The sequence below is a fragment of the Mercenaria mercenaria genome, chromosome 3 (genome assembly GCF_021730395.1).
Source record: "Mercenaria mercenaria strain notata chromosome 3, MADL_Memer_1, whole genome shotgun sequence".
NCBI classification, from domain to species: Eukaryota; Metazoa; Mollusca; class Bivalvia; order Venerida; family Veneridae; genus Mercenaria; species Mercenaria mercenaria.
This window is the reverse complement of record NC_069363.1, coordinates 61,575,451-61,596,509: the sequence shown is the minus strand read 5'-3', so window position 1 is coordinate 61,596,509 and position 21,059 is coordinate 61,575,451. Positions and strand designations below refer to the sequence as shown.

At 33.9% G+C, this 21,059-nt stretch overlaps 1 protein-coding gene across 1 annotated transcript in view; it reads right to left on the bottom strand.

Annotated features, from left to right (window-relative positions):
• LOC128555914 (tyrosine-protein kinase HCK-like) overlaps positions 1 to 19,410 on the bottom strand; it is an 86,538-nt gene extending 67,128 nt beyond the window's left edge. The window contains exons 1-5 of the mRNA XM_053539733.1: positions 19,008 to 19,410; positions 18,620 to 18,706; positions 15,522 to 15,608; positions 3,630 to 3,719; positions 2,818 to 2,882 (exon numbers count right to left, since the gene is read on the bottom strand). Coding sequence (XP_053395708.1) covers positions 2,818 to 2,882; positions 3,630 to 3,719; positions 15,522 to 15,608; positions 18,620 to 18,706; positions 19,008 to 19,410 — 732 coding nt within the window. The remainder of the gene's footprint in view (positions 1 to 2,817; positions 2,883 to 3,629; positions 3,720 to 15,521; positions 15,609 to 18,619; positions 18,707 to 19,007) is intronic.
• Between the last annotated feature and the right edge of the window lie 1,649 nt (positions 19,411 to 21,059).

The following is a 21,059-nucleotide window of genomic DNA, read 5'->3' as shown; positions in this document are numbered from 1 at the left end:
GTGTACTTCAATCATGTATGTATCAACATGTGAATGGATCTACCCGTGCCTGTGGCCATGCATTAGATGTTGTTATAACCACGGACAGAATAATATCAGGTGTCAAGGTAATATGTCACAGACCATTATGCAATTCATTTCAATGCCTGTGCCATAAAACCAGCACGGGTTTTTTTTATATTATGCTCTATTGAAGTACATGTATATACTTTCAGACAAGGCATCTCAGCTCCCTTGTACTATAAAAAGTTTCAGAAAGCACAAACCTAGCTGTTTTTGGTTTACAGACGAACTTCATGGCGCTAAACACTTGCAGCGCAAGCTTGAGCGGAAATTGAATAAATGTATCATTAACAATTGACCATAAATTTTATAGGGACCAATGTGCTACCGTAAATACATTCCTAATTCAGGCCCAAACATCTCTGATAAGGTAAAGTCAGGTGGCACTGTCCAAAAAGGTTTGACCAAGATAGCTAAAAGCCAGGAGACTGTCAAGACAGTGCCCCTGTCTCATATGCATCCTTAAAAGAAGTTGCGCAGAAGTTTAGTGACTTTTACATCAATAAATTGAAAACATTAGGAATGACATTATTTTGCATAGCCAGACTTATTGTGGTTTAGCAGACTTTACATGTTCAGAGCATCAGGAAGTAGAAAAGTGTCTTGTTGATTTGGCTCCTGCAACAACAGAAGAGGTAAAACAAATTATACAAAAATCTCCAACTCGCCCTTTACAGTTACGGCTATTGAAATATTGAAAAAAAAATGTCTTGATGAGCTCTTGCCGTTGATATCAATCATCATAAATACATCAATGAAATTAGATTATATACCAAAAGAATTTAAGAGTGCGAGGATAAGACCGCTGCTTAAGAAACCAGGTCTTGAACCAAATATTCTCAAAAACTAAAGCCTGTGTCTAAGCTCCCTTTCATTTAAAAAATCTTAGAAAAGGTAGTAGATGCGCATCTTCAGTGGCACTTGAGTGACATTAAGCTACTTAAGGGGCAGCGGTCTGTGTACATAAAGTTTCATTCAACTGAATGATGATGTCAAGTTCAGTGTGCCGAAAGGATCAGTACTTTTTCAGATAAACTCAAAATGGCACGAAATAACTTTTTAATTTAACAATTTCTCTGGGGGAGGCTCCCCTTACCCCCACACATGTCGTTTCACACCTCCTACTCACACTCACTTCAGGAAAGTTCTGGTTACGCCTATGAAATACAGCTAGGATGTTTTAAAGGCTACCGACTTTCGATTTTATATTGCAGATGAAGCTTTTTAAATGAAAAAAATATCCCTTCAGTCTTAAAGATGATCTAATATCATGTTGTTGTCTTAAATTACGTATACAAACAAACCATTGCGTTCATACCTTCGTAAAATTTAAGTTAACACTGTTAATTAATTATCATAGTGCAACGACTTGTTAATGCCAAGTGGACCCTTCCATCCTCATATATTTAATAAGTCCATTTGACATCTAAGTTATTTTTATCTTTGTCATATGCAGTTTTTTCTATACAAACAGTGTAGAACCTGATTAAACACCGCATTCTATGGCATCTGATCAGGCTGTACACTGTTTGCAGATGCCCTTTTTGATGGATGCTAGGCTAAAACGGGTTCTGGATAAATATACATTTAATCAGCTATATTTACCAAATTATGTTAATTTACAAAAGCAGAACTAAATGTTAGTTAGGTAACTTAATTTGAGATAAGAAACATTGATTAATCAGAATCAAAAATTCTCATAAATTATTGAAAAAAAGATAATTTTCTTTTCAGATACAACCGTTTTGCATTTAAATATTTTCCTAAAAGCTCTGCATTTTAAATGCAAAACAGTTGTAACTGACAGATACAACCGTTTTGCACTTAAACTTTCCCCCAAAATGTCTGCATTTTAAGTGCAAAACGGTTGTAACTGGAAGTTGTACAAATCTCTCTTTTTCATTGCAAGAACAGAGCTAGTACTGAAAATATGTTAAACAAAATGCAAAAATAGGTTTCCATGCAATAAACTTGGTATGAATGTTGAAAGTTTCAAAACTTTTAGGTTTTATTGTCTTCCTGTAAAATTTTCAAAATTGCAGTTACAACCGTTTTGTGCTAAGCTCGCGAAATGCGTATGTGCATACGTTTTCAAAACTGAGTTTTGGAAATCTTAAAAGTTGTACACAGTATGGTAATAATAATAATGATGATAATAATAAAAATAGTAATAATAATAATAAGATTCTGAAGCCTTATTTGAAACAAGGAGCATAAGAAAATTAGTGAATTTAATTGTAAAATTTATTTATGCTTTCTTTGCTCTTACGCATTCACCAACGTTGGTCTTATATTTGAATATTAAAAGAAACTTACATTTTTATTGGTAATTATAATTAACAATTGGGCAGACAAACCCGTGTACATTTTTACAAAACAGCACGAATACCTCACTTGTAATTATTATAACAAAAATCAATAAAATTAAATTTATAGTGTGGTTACTTAAGTTCGTCCTTATTGTTTAATATAATAGACTTATTACCTCATAATAGTTTAGATATTTCTTTACATGCTTCACAGAAAACATACTTCTCCTTAAACACCCACCCCTACTTGCACATTTTGTTTAGATATTTTTAGACAGAAACACATTTGGGTTTCAAATAGACCGCAAAAGAAAGAACTCTTGATCTTATAATTTAAAAGTAATGTCCATCAAAATGTCCATTTTGCAATAATTACCAAATGCATGTAAGAATATGTGATATTGCATGAACTATATGATTTTCCATTGGTGTTGTACATACATACCTGTTTTGAAGCCGGTTTTCTTTTCACAATTGTCTTAATGCGTTTGAGGAAGCCTCTTATCTTCCCTGCAATCACAAAATGGGAGTTACTGAATATAACAAAGTAGGAAAGACATTAATTTGAAAACATCTGTAGAGAAAGATGCCTTTGTCATTTAAGAAAAAAGAATTATGCTTTAGTGTTCAGATGACTTTTATGGAAACACTATTTTATAGAAGTTGCGGCTTAAACATTTATACTCGTCTTGTCGCAATTTTTATACGTAACTTTCGTAAGAATATAAGTTCTAATGTAATATATGTTCAAATACAGTTTGAAACGAGGCGAAATGTCAAACTATTTCTAAGAGTAATGTTAAATGGATCTCCAAGCATTATGTCAGGCACGAGCTTGATTCATAGCTTATTATGACCAGAAAATGCTCTTATGTAGTAACATCGCAACAAGGTATGAATTATGAAGTGCATATAACTGTTGTGAAATATTTTTTCTATACACACATTTTTCTTGAGTTCTCACTCAGTCGGTTTTAGAGAGGAGAATTGAGGTAAGCTACAAGTTGCCGTTAGAACTTACTTAGAGGAGGCAGTATTTCGCTTATGTTTAGGGACCCGAGAAAAAAAACAACGGACAGTGTTATACAAGTATGCAAGTGTTAGACTATTTAACACTTCCATTACCCTTCATGACACAGACTCATTCAAACCAAATCTGCTATTACATTGCTTAGTTCTCTTCTATGCTTCCAAATGCTCCTCTAATAAATTTTTGTCCGTCAAATTTCTTTTAGAAAGACAAAATACACCACCTACCTTTCTTTGGTAGATCTACATATTGCTCGCTACCCAGTTCATAATTCTCTTCTTCAGAATCTGTTAATATCTCGTCTTCATTGTCCGTATCTTAAAGTATAAAACGAGAAAATTATTGTATATATAGTTTGGATCTTTAGCCGATTGTACTTTTTTCAAAGAAAGAAACTTGAAGTATAATATAACAAAATTTGTAAACAGACAGCTTTTAACTATTATATTCAAGTTAATACTGAATGTGTTAATAAAGTTATGAAAAACATGGGCTTGTTAAAAGCGAATGGAAGTAAAAATCATGATAAAAAGAAACGGTTAATTCCACCTATATTACAACCGATTTTTATGACGTAACTTACGCTTTTCTACATCTTTTAAATACTATACGTGTATCACACTGATTTCCATTAAAACTAGCGATTAAATGCGTTGTCTAAAGTTTTTAAACAAGAGGGTCATAAGGCACATATTCCTTATTCCTAGTATTATGCCCCAACGATAACATGACTATAAATAGAAGCAAATGTATTATAGAGAATTCAACAATTTTATAACTTGTCAAAATCTAAATACTTCAATTGTTTGTACCGATAACAGATAAGCTCAGAGGTAAAGCATACAATTTATGTTCAACAGATCTTTTGCCTTTGCCGAGTGAGTTCGAAACTCAGCGGGAACTGTTAATGTTCTTTTCATTTTTTGCATAAAAAAATTAGATTCCTTCGTCGTTCCTCTGACACAACGACAGAGAAATATCCACAGCCGTTATTGCAGATGAGAAAGGTTTGGTACCATATCAAAGATGATATCTATTAAATACATGTATTATAGCGGATAATGAACACAATAGTATGGTATATAAAGACATGTATGCAAATATAAACAAAGGAAGAAACGAACGGGAACAGAATGGAACAGAAATGAGAATGAATAAGAAAACAATACAAAAAATATCTGAAAAAATCCTCACGAGGATTCGAACTCATACAAAACGATTTGCTGAATTTCTGTTGCTATCTGCATTTTACCCAACTGAGCTATTTTGCCGTATACTTACTGGACAGTTAAAATAAACAAACAATGATATTGATGAGTGTAAATATGCTAAAAAGATGTGTTATCATAAGAAGAGACATTATGCTGGTATATGATCGGAAGAAAATAAATAAGTTCTTTAACAAAGTAAAAGTCAAGATGGCTAATATTGGCAAAACGTCTCCCCACAAGTTTTGGAAGTATAACAAAAATATTAGATCCGCTAATGGTTTTAATATCATTTTCAAAATATATCAAATGATACTCAGAATCAGTTCATGAATGATCAATTTCATTTAGAACGTGTTGAAGCTGTAAACGTGGAATATCTTGATAGAGCTATTTCTGTAGCAGAAGTTAAAAAAAACAATATGTTCTCTTAAGAGATATCAAAGCTGTGACTATGATAACAATGTTTCTGATTTCTTTATTGATGCAAATAATGTTATATCTCCTTATTTATGTACCATTTTTAATTACATTTATGATAACTGTGTATACCCTGAGGCACGGTCTACGGGAGTTATTGTCCCAATATAATAGAAGGGTGATAAGGATATACCTTCGAATTATAGATGTATCACATAAATAAATGTTATTGGAAAAATATGTTCATTAGTATTAAGAAATCGTATCAATAATTGGTGTGAACAAGAACGTATTTAATGATTTTCAATATGATTTCCGTGATGGGCGTTTTACAGCAGATGTTATTTTCTTATTACATGATACTATACAAATAGTTTTATTTAAAAAGTCAAAATTATGGTGCATTTTCATTGATTACCAGAGGGCCTTTGATACAGTTAACAGAGATGCTTTATGGACTAAATTGGCACACTCAGATATAGGCTTTAAAATGACTAACATGCTTAAAAGTACATATTGTAATGTTCAAGCTTGTGTAAAAATGTCAAGTAACATTAATATTTCTGATTTCTTCCATGTAACTATCGGTTTGAAACAGGAGAAGCCCTTATCTCCCTTGCTCTTTATACTCTTTATAAAGGAAATTGCTGAAAATTTTACTTTTGATGCGTTAACTGAAAGAGATTTTGTACATGATCTTATTTGCTGATGACATAGTATTGTTCACTACTGATCAAAAAAGTCTGCAGTCACAAATAGATGCTATACATCATTACTCTGTAAAATGGGGCTTAAAATTAATGCTAGTAAAACGAAAATGTGTGTGTTTGAAAAAAGGAAACAAATGTTCATCCTGACTTTTATGTAGATAATGTAATATTGAAATTGTTGAAACTTTTATTTATCTTGAAATGCCGTTAAAGCACTACATGATCGAGTCCTTAGAGCATATAATAATCTCGTAAATGTTTTTCATAATGTTAATCTTGATATTAGAACCAAGATATCTTTATGTGAATCTACGATTGTTCCTGTTTTAATGCGAAGAATAGGGTGTTTATAATAACAAAGAGGTAGATAAATTACACATTCGTTTTTGTAAGTACATACTGGGTGTTAAAAGATAAACACCTACCTATGCTGTATATGGCGTAATTGGTCGCGTGCCTTTATCAGTCATTTGTAAGGAAAAAGCTGTTCAGTTCTGTTTAAAGATGATGAAAAATAACGAATTACCTATTTATCACATGTATAGTGATTTATGTAATAATGTTACAATGGCTTGTTGAGCTAGCAGGTTAAATCGTATCATAGATCACCTCGGATATTAAAATATCAGATTATTCTTTGATATTAGTGTAAATTATTATAATTCGTTAAAACAAGAATAAAGGGCCAATTTGTCCAAGAGTGGAGTGTTAATATTAATGCCATTTCAAAATTAAATAGTCATTGTAAATATAAAACTGCATTTTGTTTTAAAAAGTATTTAGATGTCATATCAAATGACAACCTAAGAAAACAAATGACTAGTTTACGATTTTGTTCACATAATTTAGAGATAGACATATATGTTAATATAGAAAGGAATAACAAACTATGTAAACTATGCAATCAAAATGCCATCGAGTCAGAATATCATTTCATATTATGTTGTTCATGTTATAGTTGCATAAGATCTAAATACCTGGGCCGATGCTCATGGCATACTGTGCAAATGTTTAATGCATTAATGCCATCCAGTAGTATCAATGAACTTGACCTATTGTGCTCATAAAAGACACGCTTTTACCTTCGCTAAAACATTGCTGTAAAAATACGAATTTTACTTCATTTTTGTAATGGTTAAAGGTTTTTACATTGTGTTGCATCCCTAAATCCAATAATATGAACTACAGTGGTGGCGGAAAATCTAATAACCTGTTCAGACTACAGTTTAAATGTGTTTTAAAACGGATTTTTTAAAATTCATTTTGCATCCACACACAATGTGTATTAGAATGTGTATTATCTGAAAATCAAGGGTATTAAAAAAGTTACACCCTGTTCAGATTATAGTTTCAGGGTGTTTTAAAACGGATTTATTTTTTAATCCAGTTTGCGATCACACACAATGTGTATTAGAATGTAAATTATTTGAAGGTCAAGCGTATTAAAAAAGTTACACCCTGTTCAGACTAAATTTTATATGTGTTATTAAACGGATTTAATTTTTAATCAAGTTTGCGTCCATACACAATGTGTATTGTAATGTGAATTATTTAAATGTCTAGTGGATAAAAATTAGTGTAACATTAGTACTACCTCCAGAGGTAGTTTTAATGTTATAATAAAATTTAATCTACCTCTATTTCACACATGTAGAATATTACGGTTTTAAACTCTATTTATGGCTTTCCAATCAAATATTATATTTGGCGGGAGAAAAAACATAGTTATCTCTAGTGTCTATTAACAATGAATGTAATTCTACATCTGCTTGGTATATCTGCACATCTCCTTCTCTGCTATCATTTGTTTTTGTTTATTACAAATAATTTCCTAACACAACCATGTTTCTACATACATGTTTACTGCCCATAATGCTAAAATTCTTATATATATTCATGACTCGTACATGTATATACCTAAATTCACATTCCAATGCCTAGAGTGAATGCAAGCTAGATTACATTTTAATGTTTTTTGGTTTTTTTTATCTTAACCACCAATTAGAGCCGGCACTAGAATAATACAGATGTTCAGTCTGAACACGGTTTAAATGATTGTAATGATATGATAGGACATTTTAACTGATATCTGTATGCTTAGTTTATCGGTTTTAAATTTTTTTCTAAATATTGACAATGTAACTTTAGTACGGGCTTGTACTATTTTGTCGTTGACTATAAAGACAGCATTGAGAGCCTGAGCCAATATGTATTTCGTCACGCATTTCATCTCTTTGTAATCACGGCATTAGCACTTAAACATAGTGCCACGAAGAAAACACCTGGTTTAAAGTAGTTGAACTATGACCTGAAGTAAGCATAACTTATCCTATTCAATGACAGTTGGAATCTCTGTAATACCACAGTCACACATACGGCGCGGATAGCTACGTTTAGCTACGGATAGAAACGTAGTAATCTGTATCGATCGTGTACCTGAGCCGTACGGATTGGTACGGATTGATACTGGTTACTACTTTAAGGTACGGCTCAGGTAGGGATCGATACGGATCGATACGGAATACTACGTTTCTATCCATGGCTAGACGTAGCTATCCGCGCCGTATGTGTGACTGTGGTATAAAGGCTGACACTGCTGCCTATGATCTATTGAAAATCAGTTATGATTAAATACTACATGAACTAAGTCCAGGTGTAGCTTATACTAAATAATTTAAGTCGATTGTGAAACAAGTTCTACAACTTATATTAATTATTCTCCACACCATATTCCTTAAGGAATCCATCGTCACGAGGGTATGATAGAAGTCCAGAGTAATGCTTAAATCGAAATCACAGCAATGGATTTGTCAAACATTACGAACGTTCAAAGTTCTATTAAATATATACAGACAGACAATACATATACACCTGTTTTATACCATACAACATGTAAACTTATGGTGAATGGAATTATTGATGCGGATATACCGAGCATCCATATTATGCAAGCAGTTCCTTAGAAGAGAAAATTGAGCTCAATTTACAAAAAAGCCAGTTATTACAAATTTTTAAATGAAAGTCAAAAATTTAATATCATTTCGGCCTAAGCTCTCTACAAACCAGGATCCACGACTATATCCCGTTCCCGGCAAAAGTTATTGAAAATTCGTAGACATTGACCCGATACATTCCGAAACTATGTCTCTATAAAAGCTACCTATATGCCAAGTCTGGTGACAATAGGAGTCCCAAAAATATAGATATTGAGCGAAAAAAAACCTTGACCTTGAACCAAGCCAACCCCAAAAACCCTAGTTATCCCATATATTACCCCAACCTTTGTCTCGAAAAAAAATCTACATATCAAGTATGGTGAAAATAGCAGTACCAAAATTAAAGTTAATGAGCAGAAACATTGACAATGACCTTCGTCCGAGTGACCCAAAATACACTCCCTACCTTTGTTACGATACGATAACAGCTACTACAAATCAGTTATGGTGAAAATAGGTCTATCAATCTAAGGTTTTCCAGCGGAAGCTATTTCTTTCACGCCTCTCTCCTTCCTAACCGAACGAAGCTAGCCATTTTAATAACAAGGTTATTTGTAAGCCTGATTAGAATATTGAAACTCAAAAGAATTAGTCGGATGAAGATAACTACATAGCCCGCATAATCGAAATCTGCACGAGGTGTTGGAATAAGTTCTGAAGTGAGACTCAGAAAATCAGCTACTTATCTTTCTTTTATTACTAATACTCACGGGATAGAAAAGACGTTCAAAAACTCAATCTTCAATAACAACAACGTTAAAAATACAGGACCCACAAGGTCAAAGTTCTAATTCTAATAGCGAAATGAATTCCCAGCGTGTCTGATCTGTATAAGTGTATGTTCGGGTTTAGCGTCATTTTACAACATTTTTTCATTCATTTAAACGACTAAGAACAAGAAAGACGTCAACAATCAGAAATGCAAAAACTAACAATGCAGTTCTAGTGAACAGATGCTATTTCCGGACGATCCAGAAACAGTTAAGACATTATCTCTGTGATCGAAGGGAGAAGGAAGTTAAACTTCGTAAAATATATTAAGAACAGAAAAGCAGAGAAAATATTTTGGCAGAATCCATGAAAGAAAAAACTGTATTAAACTTGCATGTAAGGAAATAATATTCACCAAAACTTAGAATATGAAAGTAAAACACAATTACTACAAGGAAAAAACGAACGATGCAGCAACATTCAGTGTACACATTGAAAATGTCAAAACACCTGTGTAGTACAGAAACATATATAATACGGACTAAAATATAAAGGAAACGCCTAGTAAACATAAAACACGTTAAGGGGACGTGAACACAACAGAAAAATCTCAAGGAAATCTGTCAGTAAAATCATTAAACAGATACTGAAATTTTATATAGTGGAGTATGTCTACTCGATCTAACATAGAAGTCAAGTAAAAAGGAAATTGGATGAGGTATATTAAAGAATTGTATACTTAAAAGGTTTATAATTGTATCTCAATGTTATAAATGTTTTCTGACTGAAGAATTTATCAAAAAGCCTGTCAAATTTTGTGAAAACAAATGACGTAACTGAATGTGGATATTGCAGAAGCTATTATAAAAAGAACAAAAGAGTGAAAAGAAATTACAGAGCAAAGTAAGAACTGAAATAACTGTATGTCTAACAACAGAACAAGGAAAATTTAGGATCTTGAACATATGACTTGAAACTGTTTCATAAACTACCGTTTTATAATATATAACAGTTTGGATGGAGAGACAAATTAAGGCAAAGATATTGTAAAATGTCTTAAATATTAGATCTGTAAAAGACGACTCGCACTATGATTCAAACCGGCATTGAACCGTGAATTATGATTAAACACAAATAAAACAGTTACTAAAAGAGAAATTCCAGTATATTCGTATCGATCTCACGATCTCGCGATCCTTAGATCTGACCTCTCCCTATTGTAAGTGAACGAGCTTTACAGGTAGGGTACGCAAGGGTAAATCCACTGATATTCATTGTTTAGTAAAAGAATGTAATGCAAGGTGTAGCAGAAAGTTTTGTTCTTACACAACAAGTTTCACCTGAATTTACAAAAAGGTACTAGGAACGATTCAAAGTATTTTCGTAACATAACAGTTTTGCCCGTGTTATGTAAAATCATTGAAAGTGTACTAAAAGCAAAGAATACAGCCAAACATCAAAAGATTTAAAAGTCAGCAACAAAGTGGATTAGTGTGTGTGTGTTCGAGTTTAACGTCTTTTCCAACAAGTTTTCAGTCATATAAATGACGGTGTCTACTTGTAGCAGTGAGAACAATGCCCTACTTTATAGTGCTGCCTCACTGGAATATCACGCCGTAGACACGTGACATGATACCTCACCAAGTCACATTATACTGACACCGGGCTGACCAATCCTAATACTATCCTCTTAATGCTGAGCGCCAAGCGAGGAAGCTACTAGTACCATTTTTTACGTCTTTGGTATGATGGATGCCAGGGAACGAACCCACGACCTCCCGCACTCGAAGCTGGCACTCCACCACAAGCAAAAAAGATTAACTTCGGGTATTGTCCCGTTATCGTTAATGTAAATTTGAGAATGTCACATAAACATAATATAGTTGCATGCTAAACTAGCCTTACTTACGTTGACCCTGTGTTGATATACTGCTCCGAAGTAACCTTACCAGCACAAAAAGATATCAATAAATTAGAAATGTACCAGTCACAATTGTTGAAACAAGTTTTTTCTATACCACAAACAACGACAGATCCTGTACTTTATTATATACCTATATACATTCTGTTAAATTACAGCTTGTGAGACACAAGTAAATATGATCATGCAGAAAAAAAACGTATTGTATGTTGCCAATATATCCCAAAACTGCATCCCAGATCGAGCTACTATTATAATAACCCTGTTGTATCCTTTACCTGATTAGAAAGATTTATTGCAAGGTCTTACGCATATTCGGAACCAGTAAAATGAAAATTTTGATGTCCACATTTATTTTACAAAATCGAAAAGTGGAAACAACAGGTCACCTAATGAAAATGTTGCAGGCTCGTTCTGATTGAGCCTATTCATGAACGGTAGTTGAAATACATTATTATTAATATAAGTACCAAACTATAATTTAGAGACACTTGCAGATGTATTAATACGGTGGTGTTTGTTTGTTTAGGGTTTAACGCCATTTTTTGACAGTATTTCAGTCATTTATCGGCGGGCAGTTAACCTAACCAGTGTTCCTGGATTCTAAACCAGTACAAACCTGTTCTCCGCAAGTAACTGCCAACTTCCCCACATGAATCAGGGGAGGAGGACTAATGATTTCAGACACAATGTCGTTTATCAAATAGTCACGGAGAACATACGCCCCGCCCGAGGATCGAACTCACGACCCCGCGATCCGTATACCAACGCTTTACCTACTGAGCTAAGCGGGCTCATACGGTGGTGTACATGTAACAATGAAACACAGAGGCAGTTTCATGAAAAGCAGAGTATGGTCCCCAGTACATAAAAGCAGAGTATGGTCCCCAGAAAAAATAATGGATTCGCCTCAAACAGGAAAATAATGGGTAGAACTGAACAAACTAGAATATAGAGAGGAGATCTGTGATGATGGAGCCTGCATATTTTAGAAACTGTCAGAAGAAAAAAATTAAAAGCAAGAACCATTTCCAAGGGGTGATTATACAATATCCAAAGCTATTGAAACTTGAGTATTGGACCCACTCAATCGATTTTGTTTAAGCTGGTTAACACTATACACTGTACTAACGCAACATAAATATCATGCTGAACGATCTGAAGAAATCGAAATATGACAGCATTGATTGAAGGTACACGGAGCAGCAGCATTCCACCAATTCAAATGATCCTACATGTAAAATCCAGAAACCTAGTCACCTCTTCTTGGAATGTCTATCATCTAAAATTATCAGTAATACCAACCTGACTGACAAAGTAGAGAAAACTAAAAACTTCACAGGTCGCTCAACACGACAAAAACGAAAATGTTGCAGGCTCGGTTTGATTGAGCCTGTTCATGGACGGTAGTTGAAATGCATGCTACCGTCCACGCCCTTCAGCTTTTACTAGCAATCTAGTTTAGTTAATATATTGGCAATCTGAGAAAAGGACTTTGAAACACTTTGAAACACCAAATACAAACCCAAAATTAACAGTGTTAATTGACAAAAGACGATGACAAAAAACGATATAACTAATTGTTGTCCATTTGTTCATTGCATGTTGGTCGATATAAGATACCACGTAAAGTACAAAAAACGACGATTAAAGCATTGACATGGTTCCCAGCGTTGGTGCTGAAACATTATATTATTTTTGCAATTTATAACAACAATATTGACAGTTAACTGTAAATAAACTGTTTGATATCAACGCTGAAAGTGTATAGTAAATGTGGTGAAGGACTTTATATACCAACTAGTATTACTACTTTTAAGACTAACGGTTGGCCTTCAAGAGACTGTGAAGATTAACAGAAAAAGAACAGCGAGTGCTCTACTGACTGAGCTAACCGGCTGCCTGACTTACGTGACCAAGTCCGTACCGTGACATATAATACCTCTCAAAACAAGTGGGCGCAGTCATGATGTGTCGCCATAATAAACATGAAAAACCCAGGCTAAATATAGATTCTTTAAACTTCTACTTTAACTTTCAAAATGGCTAGCGGAAGGGTCGTCAGAACGAGTCTATCAATAGCAAAGCGTAGCGTTAAATGAGATGTACTTTAGTCAGATTGCTTAATGAACGATCTAAAATGTGTATTTTATATGAGTCATTAGTGTCAATGTGTATACTGATGTGTCGATAATGCCTTTCACTACGGTTTTGCTTTGTCATTTATCCATAAATTGTTTGCCTTTGATCTGTACTTTTACAAATTGATCATGAAACAATAGGTGTGAAACTGTGTTGAATAAGAATAGAATAGAAAAACGTGGGAACTCCACAGGTTGCTCAACACGACAAAAACGAAAATGTTGCAGGCTCGGTTTGATTGAGCCTTTTCATGGACGGTAGTGGAAATGCATTCTACCGTCCGAGGTTGAGCGGAACTAGACATTTACACATGCTACAAGTATAAAAAAACAATAACAAACAACAAAAAAAAAATAATTTAGAGACATCCGTGGATGTGTCCATACGGCGATGCACATGGAACCTTCAATGATATACGAGCGTGTAATTCCGTGAAAAGCGGCGTATGGTCCTCAGGTAAAATAATGGGTTTGCCCTAAACAATGGGCAGAACTAAACAAACTGAAATTTAGAAAGGGGATCTGAGGTTTTGGAGCCAGCATATCATAGGCAGGAACTGCCAAAAGACAATATTAAAACAAGGCACCATATCCAAGGGAAGATTAGACAATACCCAAAGCTATAAAAGCGGGAGTATTGGAACCACCCAGGCCGAAATGTAAAACATCTGTACTTGATCAAATATATCGAATGTTAAATCAAGTCGATCACAGTTGTGTGTTTAAAAGTTATAGAGTATATAATGTTTATATCGCCTTCGTTTAACTGATCAGCGCGGTATATACTTTGACGTTCAATATTTGAAAGTGTTGTTTAAAACATTTCTTTCTACAATGTTTTATCGTTTTTAAAACAGAACGGCATCATAACATCTGAACATATTTTTTCTTCTAATTCCATATAACGGGCATGCATTTCAGCTATTAATGCCCTACATTTAGATTGTATCATTGGGCGCAACTAAGAAAACACCAACTTTGCCACCTGACCGTCAATGCGGGGTTTTATTTGATCGAGAATTTCATCATCGTCCTAGGCATATCTCTTTGCAATTGCCTCCAGTCAGCAATCAACACTTTCCATTTCCAAATCTCTTTTTCAGTGATGGGTGAATTTTACATGAGCACTGACCCGCTTACTTCGACTGTTTGTATAGAGATGACCACTGGTAGCTACCATTTTTGTTGTAAAACTATGTGGAAATCAACACTGAAGAGAATCCCAGCTCAAATCCATATTTTACCTCATTTGATTGAAACGAAAAGCTTTTCATGAAATTGCACTCTGTGTATCATTAAAGGTTCCAATTGCACCGCTGAGCACATTTGCGGATGTCTCTAAAGTGAGTGATTTTTGATACTTGTAACAAATGTAAATGTTGAGTACTGCTCAACCTTGGGATAGAGGGCATGGGCGGTAGCCTGCATTTCCAACTTCATTTACATAAAGAGGCGACTTCTAGTTTTCCACATTTTCTTTTTTACATAATGATCCTCTATAAATGAAAGCTATACAGGGTGAATTTTAAGTGAAGATGCGAATCTGCAAAGAAAGTCATAACAAATTTCTATATACACTGTGCTATTTTTGAGTTTTGGGTCGGTCGGTTTTAGAGAGAAGAATAAATGTTAAAGCTACCAGTTGCACTTAAAACTGACAAAAAATGACAAAAATTACAAAAATCACTCACCGATCTCGCTCGTTTTGTAAACATTGGCGAGGTACCTGCGGTACCGGAAGTGAAGTGCCTTCATTCCGCGTCGGCTCCGGAAGATCTGTTTAGTACCCGTTTAAGAGTCGCCAGAATTTTGCATATTTTACGTATGCAAGTGTTAGACTGTTTAATCATCTTGAGCTTATTACTTACACTTTCATTATCCCTCACCACACAGATCATTCAAACCAAGTCTGCTATTACATTGCTTGGTTCTCTTCTTTACTTCCAAACGCTCTTCTAATAGTTATTAATGTCCGTCAATTTTGTTTTAGGAAGACAAGATTTACCACCTACCTTCCCTTGGTACATATTGCTCGCTGCCCAGTACATGATTCTCCTCTTGTTCCGAATCTGTTAATATATCGTCTTCATAGTCCGTATCTTAAAACATAAAACAAGAAAACTCTCATTTATATTGTTTGCATCCTCAGCTGGTTGTACCTTTTCATAGTAAATCTTAATGTTGAATTGGTGAAAAAAGTTTGGGTTTGTTACTGGAAAACATTGGCCTGTATGAAGCGAGTTGAAGTAAATTATTTTATAAATAAAAGGTTAATTTTTCTCATTTCCAGCTGATTTCTATTGCGTAACGTACGATTTTCTACATTTATTACACAGATATACGTATGTATGCTATCAACATTCATTAATTGGTTTTAATGAGTCTTCTAAGCATTGACAATGTAATTTTTAATACGAACTCATTCTATCGTATCGTTGACTATAAAGACAGCATTGAGAGCATGTGCCAATATGTATTTTCATCATTCATTTCATCTATCCATGTAATCACGGCCAAACAGTTTTACGAAGAAAACGCGTAGTTAAAACTATGACCTCTATCTTGAAAAGCCACTGCTTAAAACATTGAATGCAACGAGAACTGAGCATTACTCATCCGACATTATGACAGGTGATGGAATCGTTGTAAAGGGTGACACTGCTACATACGAACTATTGAAAACTGTAATAAGTAAATATTACACGAACCATTACCGGAGTGACAGCGATTTAGCGGTTAGCATCGTTGTCTCATTGAACCTTTGATTAGTCTGACTGGTCTATTTGGCAAGTTTTGCAAGTTTTGTTAATTTCTTATCTAAAATTGGCTACAAGTACGAAAGTTGCTGCAAGATGCAGCAAAAGAAAACTCCGCGCCAAACAAAACAGTGCACGTAGTACTGATAGAACAGAAGATGATATAACGATACTGGTGTCTTTGCTGTAGACCCTACGGAAGACAGTCTAGTGGGATTTCATGAATGTTGGAGAGAAAAAAATTCCCTTTGTAGTGTGAGCAGTATTTTTATTGTTGTATTTAGTGACCTAATTATTGACTGATCATGGCACGTATACGAAATTGACCTCTAACTTTCGGTTTATGGAATGAAATGTATTGCATACACGAGGTTGTGCTTAAATTTAGACTAAAGTACTTGTTCCTTCGAAATGACTGAGTTTCAAACTTAGCTCAGATGTTATCAAGACCATTATTCTGATAAAATGTAATCAGGCATGTGGGTTCTATATGATACTTTCAAGTTAAATGATGAGGGAGGACAAAGATGTACAACGAATGAAACACTACAAACATCATTTTATCCCGCCTAAGGGTGTAAAACGCATAGTTTAAAAGTAACAAGAAACTTATAACCAAAGTGTTACATGTTGGCCATTACGTTTGTTATTTACTTAGAGGGTATGGTGGTTGTTGTTGGTTTCTTCTTCTCCTCCTTAGGAGATTACAGCACACTTAATAGCTGTTCTTCTTTATTCTATATAAAATTGATATATTTCCAATGGCCGCAGCATATATCAGGGTCTGTAACTTACATATCCTTGAAGAATATTGTCAGTGCTGAATAAGAAATAAAAGAAAAGTGGGAGTCATGTTTGATGCAAGAAATATATTTTTAGTCAAACACACAAACTGCAAAATCACCTAAATTATGAGACCCCAAAGTGTAGTGGTGGTGTATGAATTAAGTGTCCATGAAATATTCTACCTACATGCAAAGCATAGATCTGTCATGTGATTTCAGCAAAAAAGTTACAATGAAAATAATGAAAATACATCTAGAGAGCAAAAAAACAAAAACAAAAACAACAACAACAACAACCGAGAAACTGTGCAATCAGACACCTCTCAAGAAAGACCTTTGTTCTGATATTGCTAAAGGTCAGCTTGTAAGACTTACTTAAAAATAAATCAAAGTATAAAACTAAAAATATACGAAAATGTTTATGGATGATTGTTCCAGACATACGCACTGTGTAATAAGTTTTATTTTAACAAGTTTGGTGTTCGTTACCAAAAGAGGAATGGGCATAGCTATGCCTGTATTAAGATGACAGAGTCTTGTACCTTTAAGGAGTTACAGAGTGAGTTACAAAGCTAATACATATAAACAATAGCCATGCCTTCATTAAAATGACAGCGCCTTGTATCATTACGAAGTTTCAGTGAATTACGAACTTAATACATAGAAACAACGACAACAACACGATACAGAAGTAGTAGTATAAAACTTACTTATATAGATACCAATAAAATTAACACAATACAGAGGGTTTTAAAAATAGCATAAATTAAGTAAAAAAACTAGTATCCCTAATTTCGGGTGGAATAAAAGGCCTATACCATTTTATGAAATAAATACATGTATGACAAATAACAATGCCTACAATATAATTAATCAATATTAAAAAAAATAAAACTATCACACACGAAAAAGGTAACTTTCTTTCTGGCGAATTCATCAAACTGAAATTGAAAGGAATTTTACACTAACCTCCGACACAAATTGCTTTCTTTGCCGCTTTTTGTCTGGTAAAACTTATTGTTTTCTTTTGTTTGTTTAATCGGATACCATTATTGTGTGCCAGATCAGACATGAAAAATAAAACTGTTGCAAATCGAAAGGGAAAAAATCGTTATTCACGAGAATAAATAATAATAACAGGAAATGTAAACATTAAAAATATATTACAAGTTTCAGTTTCAGACCATATACAAAGTACAAGACAAGCATGCTTGTTACCACTACGCCACTGGTGCTTTTGCTTATTTGTAATCGAATGTTATAATACAATTAATATTTGATACACTATTGTCTTAAGTATTTAATGAATGTTACGCTAAGTGCAATATAAATGTGTGTATTACCAATAAAATAACTGTTACTAGCTAAATACATTTGAAAAGGTTCTTTACATTTAAAGAAGTATTTGTTCGTTGGATATCTTTAAGATTTGACAAAACATTTACTGTAGCGGACACAGGGTGGTCACAATAGTTCACCTTAAAAGTTTTCGCACTTTAGGCTAAGATGAGCTGAAATGCATGAATCTTTAGGTTTTTCATTTACAAAGTTATTGTAAACCGTCTATACCTTTATTTGATATACAATTCTCGCTGCCCAGTTCGCAAACCTCCTCCTTTTCTGAATCTGACAATATCTCGCCGTCATTTTCGGTATCTTAAATTGTAAGACATAAACAAGACATAAAATAAGAATGGCCATCTTCATAATGTTAATCAGTCTTTCATCCAAAACAATTTTTAAAATTCGAAATGAAGTCTATTTTTATCAACTTTACATAACAGTATTTCAAGCTGTCGTAAATTTTTATCATTTTTTATCTACCCAAAACATAACGTGTATTTCGTAAATTAAATTTATACTGGCATAATTCTATCTTTAACACATATCGTCTGAGACGAACAGTTGTTGGATGATTATCAATCATGCCATTATAAAATGTTAAGCTGATGAATACCTTTTATTTGAGTAAGTTCTGTAAACGAACTGCTTTTAGTAGTGTCGTTCGTGGAGTCAACAATGTTTCCGTGGATTTCTTTTAAGGTCACAACAACTTCCTTTTCATTATCATTATCTTTTGTATTAGACGCTTCCTTCTCGTTTTTGAAGTCGATTTCTTTTTTCTCATCTTTATCATTTTGGCATATATCTTTAATTTCTGTTATGACAATTTCATCGTCACTTTTCTCTGTCAGTTGATACACTAGGTCATCGGCGAAAATTATGTCGTCCTCAATGTGAACATCAGTAGACTTATTTAAGATTTTCATCAGCCTCAGTTTACCGCCAACATCTAAAAACCAACATTTATTAACCTTCTTCAGTTTCCATTTGGTATGTCTGTCCATTTCTGATTCCATTCTAAAATGCAACATTATTTCATTTCAAGACTGTATGACATTGTTTATTTGGCGTTTGGTCAAGGAATCGGAATTGTAAACGTTTGAATCACACTAGCTAAAGAAAATGATTATCCAATTTAAAAGATAGATAAATGTTAGTACTGAAACGAAGTGTCCAAAAAGTTGTTTTTTTTCTAGAACAGTCATGGAAGATCCTTGGAAAACACGGAATGCAAGGAAGCAAACAAATAAAAAAAAATAGGTTTCACTGAATCTGACCACACCAGAACAGTATTGCCTACAAATAATAGTGTTTCTGGTACAACTTGGTCAAACGAACTTAGGAATATGACATATAAAACCTTTATGACACTTTTAGTTCGTTTTGCGATGACTTTTACTCACTCAATGCTTGTTACTTTTGCGTCGTTTGGCTCAAAATAATATAGCCAAGTTTCATGTCCGTGAGCAACTCAAAACTTTTGGGATCACATTTTTTTACTTCTTTAGTAGCCTTTTGGCGCAAGCTTAAAGCTTAAACTTTTAGTCTGGTGTCGTAATAATCGGTATCCATACAGCACAAACCTTTAAGTGCAAACAATCGAACGATGCTGTCTGAAATACCTATAGTGTGAGCTAGTTGGGTGATAGTAAACTGACAAACTTCCGTCATACCTCTAACGGCAGCAATTCTTTCCACTGTTGTCGCAACAACAGGCCTGCCTTGACGTTTACAGTCTTGAATATGACGTTCCTAATGCATTTATTAATGAGATATGCATAATATATAAAGATATTAAGTTAGTACAATTCCGTGCTATACGAAACGTGACTATCGCTCTTTAAAATCGTATTTGGATTAGTTTTATTCGGATATACAGACATTTGGTCATGGTCTCAGATACAAATACACATTACACATTAAATCGTTATACCGTTAAAAGATTTTTTGCATCGACCAGTATTTCAAGATAAAATATTAAATAAAAATCAAAATATTTGCTTACAATTTGCAAGACAGAAATTATTGCCACTTACAGATGAGGCGTTTTAAAAGTTATTAGGTTGTATGCACATATAAACATATACCAAGTAAAACAGACATACTTTAATGATAAAACAAACACATCCAGGAACATGGTGCTACACCGCCTTGGAACGACGGCAAAAACAGTACCGGCGAGTTCAGTCGCAAAACCTCACTTAATTCCAACCATTTTCTAAAGTTACGGTATAGTCTAAATAATTTATCCTGCCAGGTAAATCCGTTACTCATAATTATAATAATAACAAATGGAGCTATATGTAAAACAACATACGCTTGTGTCCAGACAACAAATACCACAGCAGCTCAGTACTAATGGGCTTTTAAAACTGCTCAACATGGTGTCTTCTATGCAATAAAACATAGAAACAATAATATGCGAATTCTAAGTTTTATTAATTTGAAGCTCCTTGGGGCTAGTATAAAGTATTTTTTACGAAAAAATATAAATGCTTTATATATACACTGCCGCCGTATGTGGCAGACGTGTTTTCTTTGCTCTTGAATCTTACCATAATAACTGTTATTTGTGTTGAAATTGTGCTGAAAATGGGATATAATTGATATGAATGTACTGTGCATCTGTGTGTGCTTCTATGTTGCGGTAGCTTCAGTGATTCAG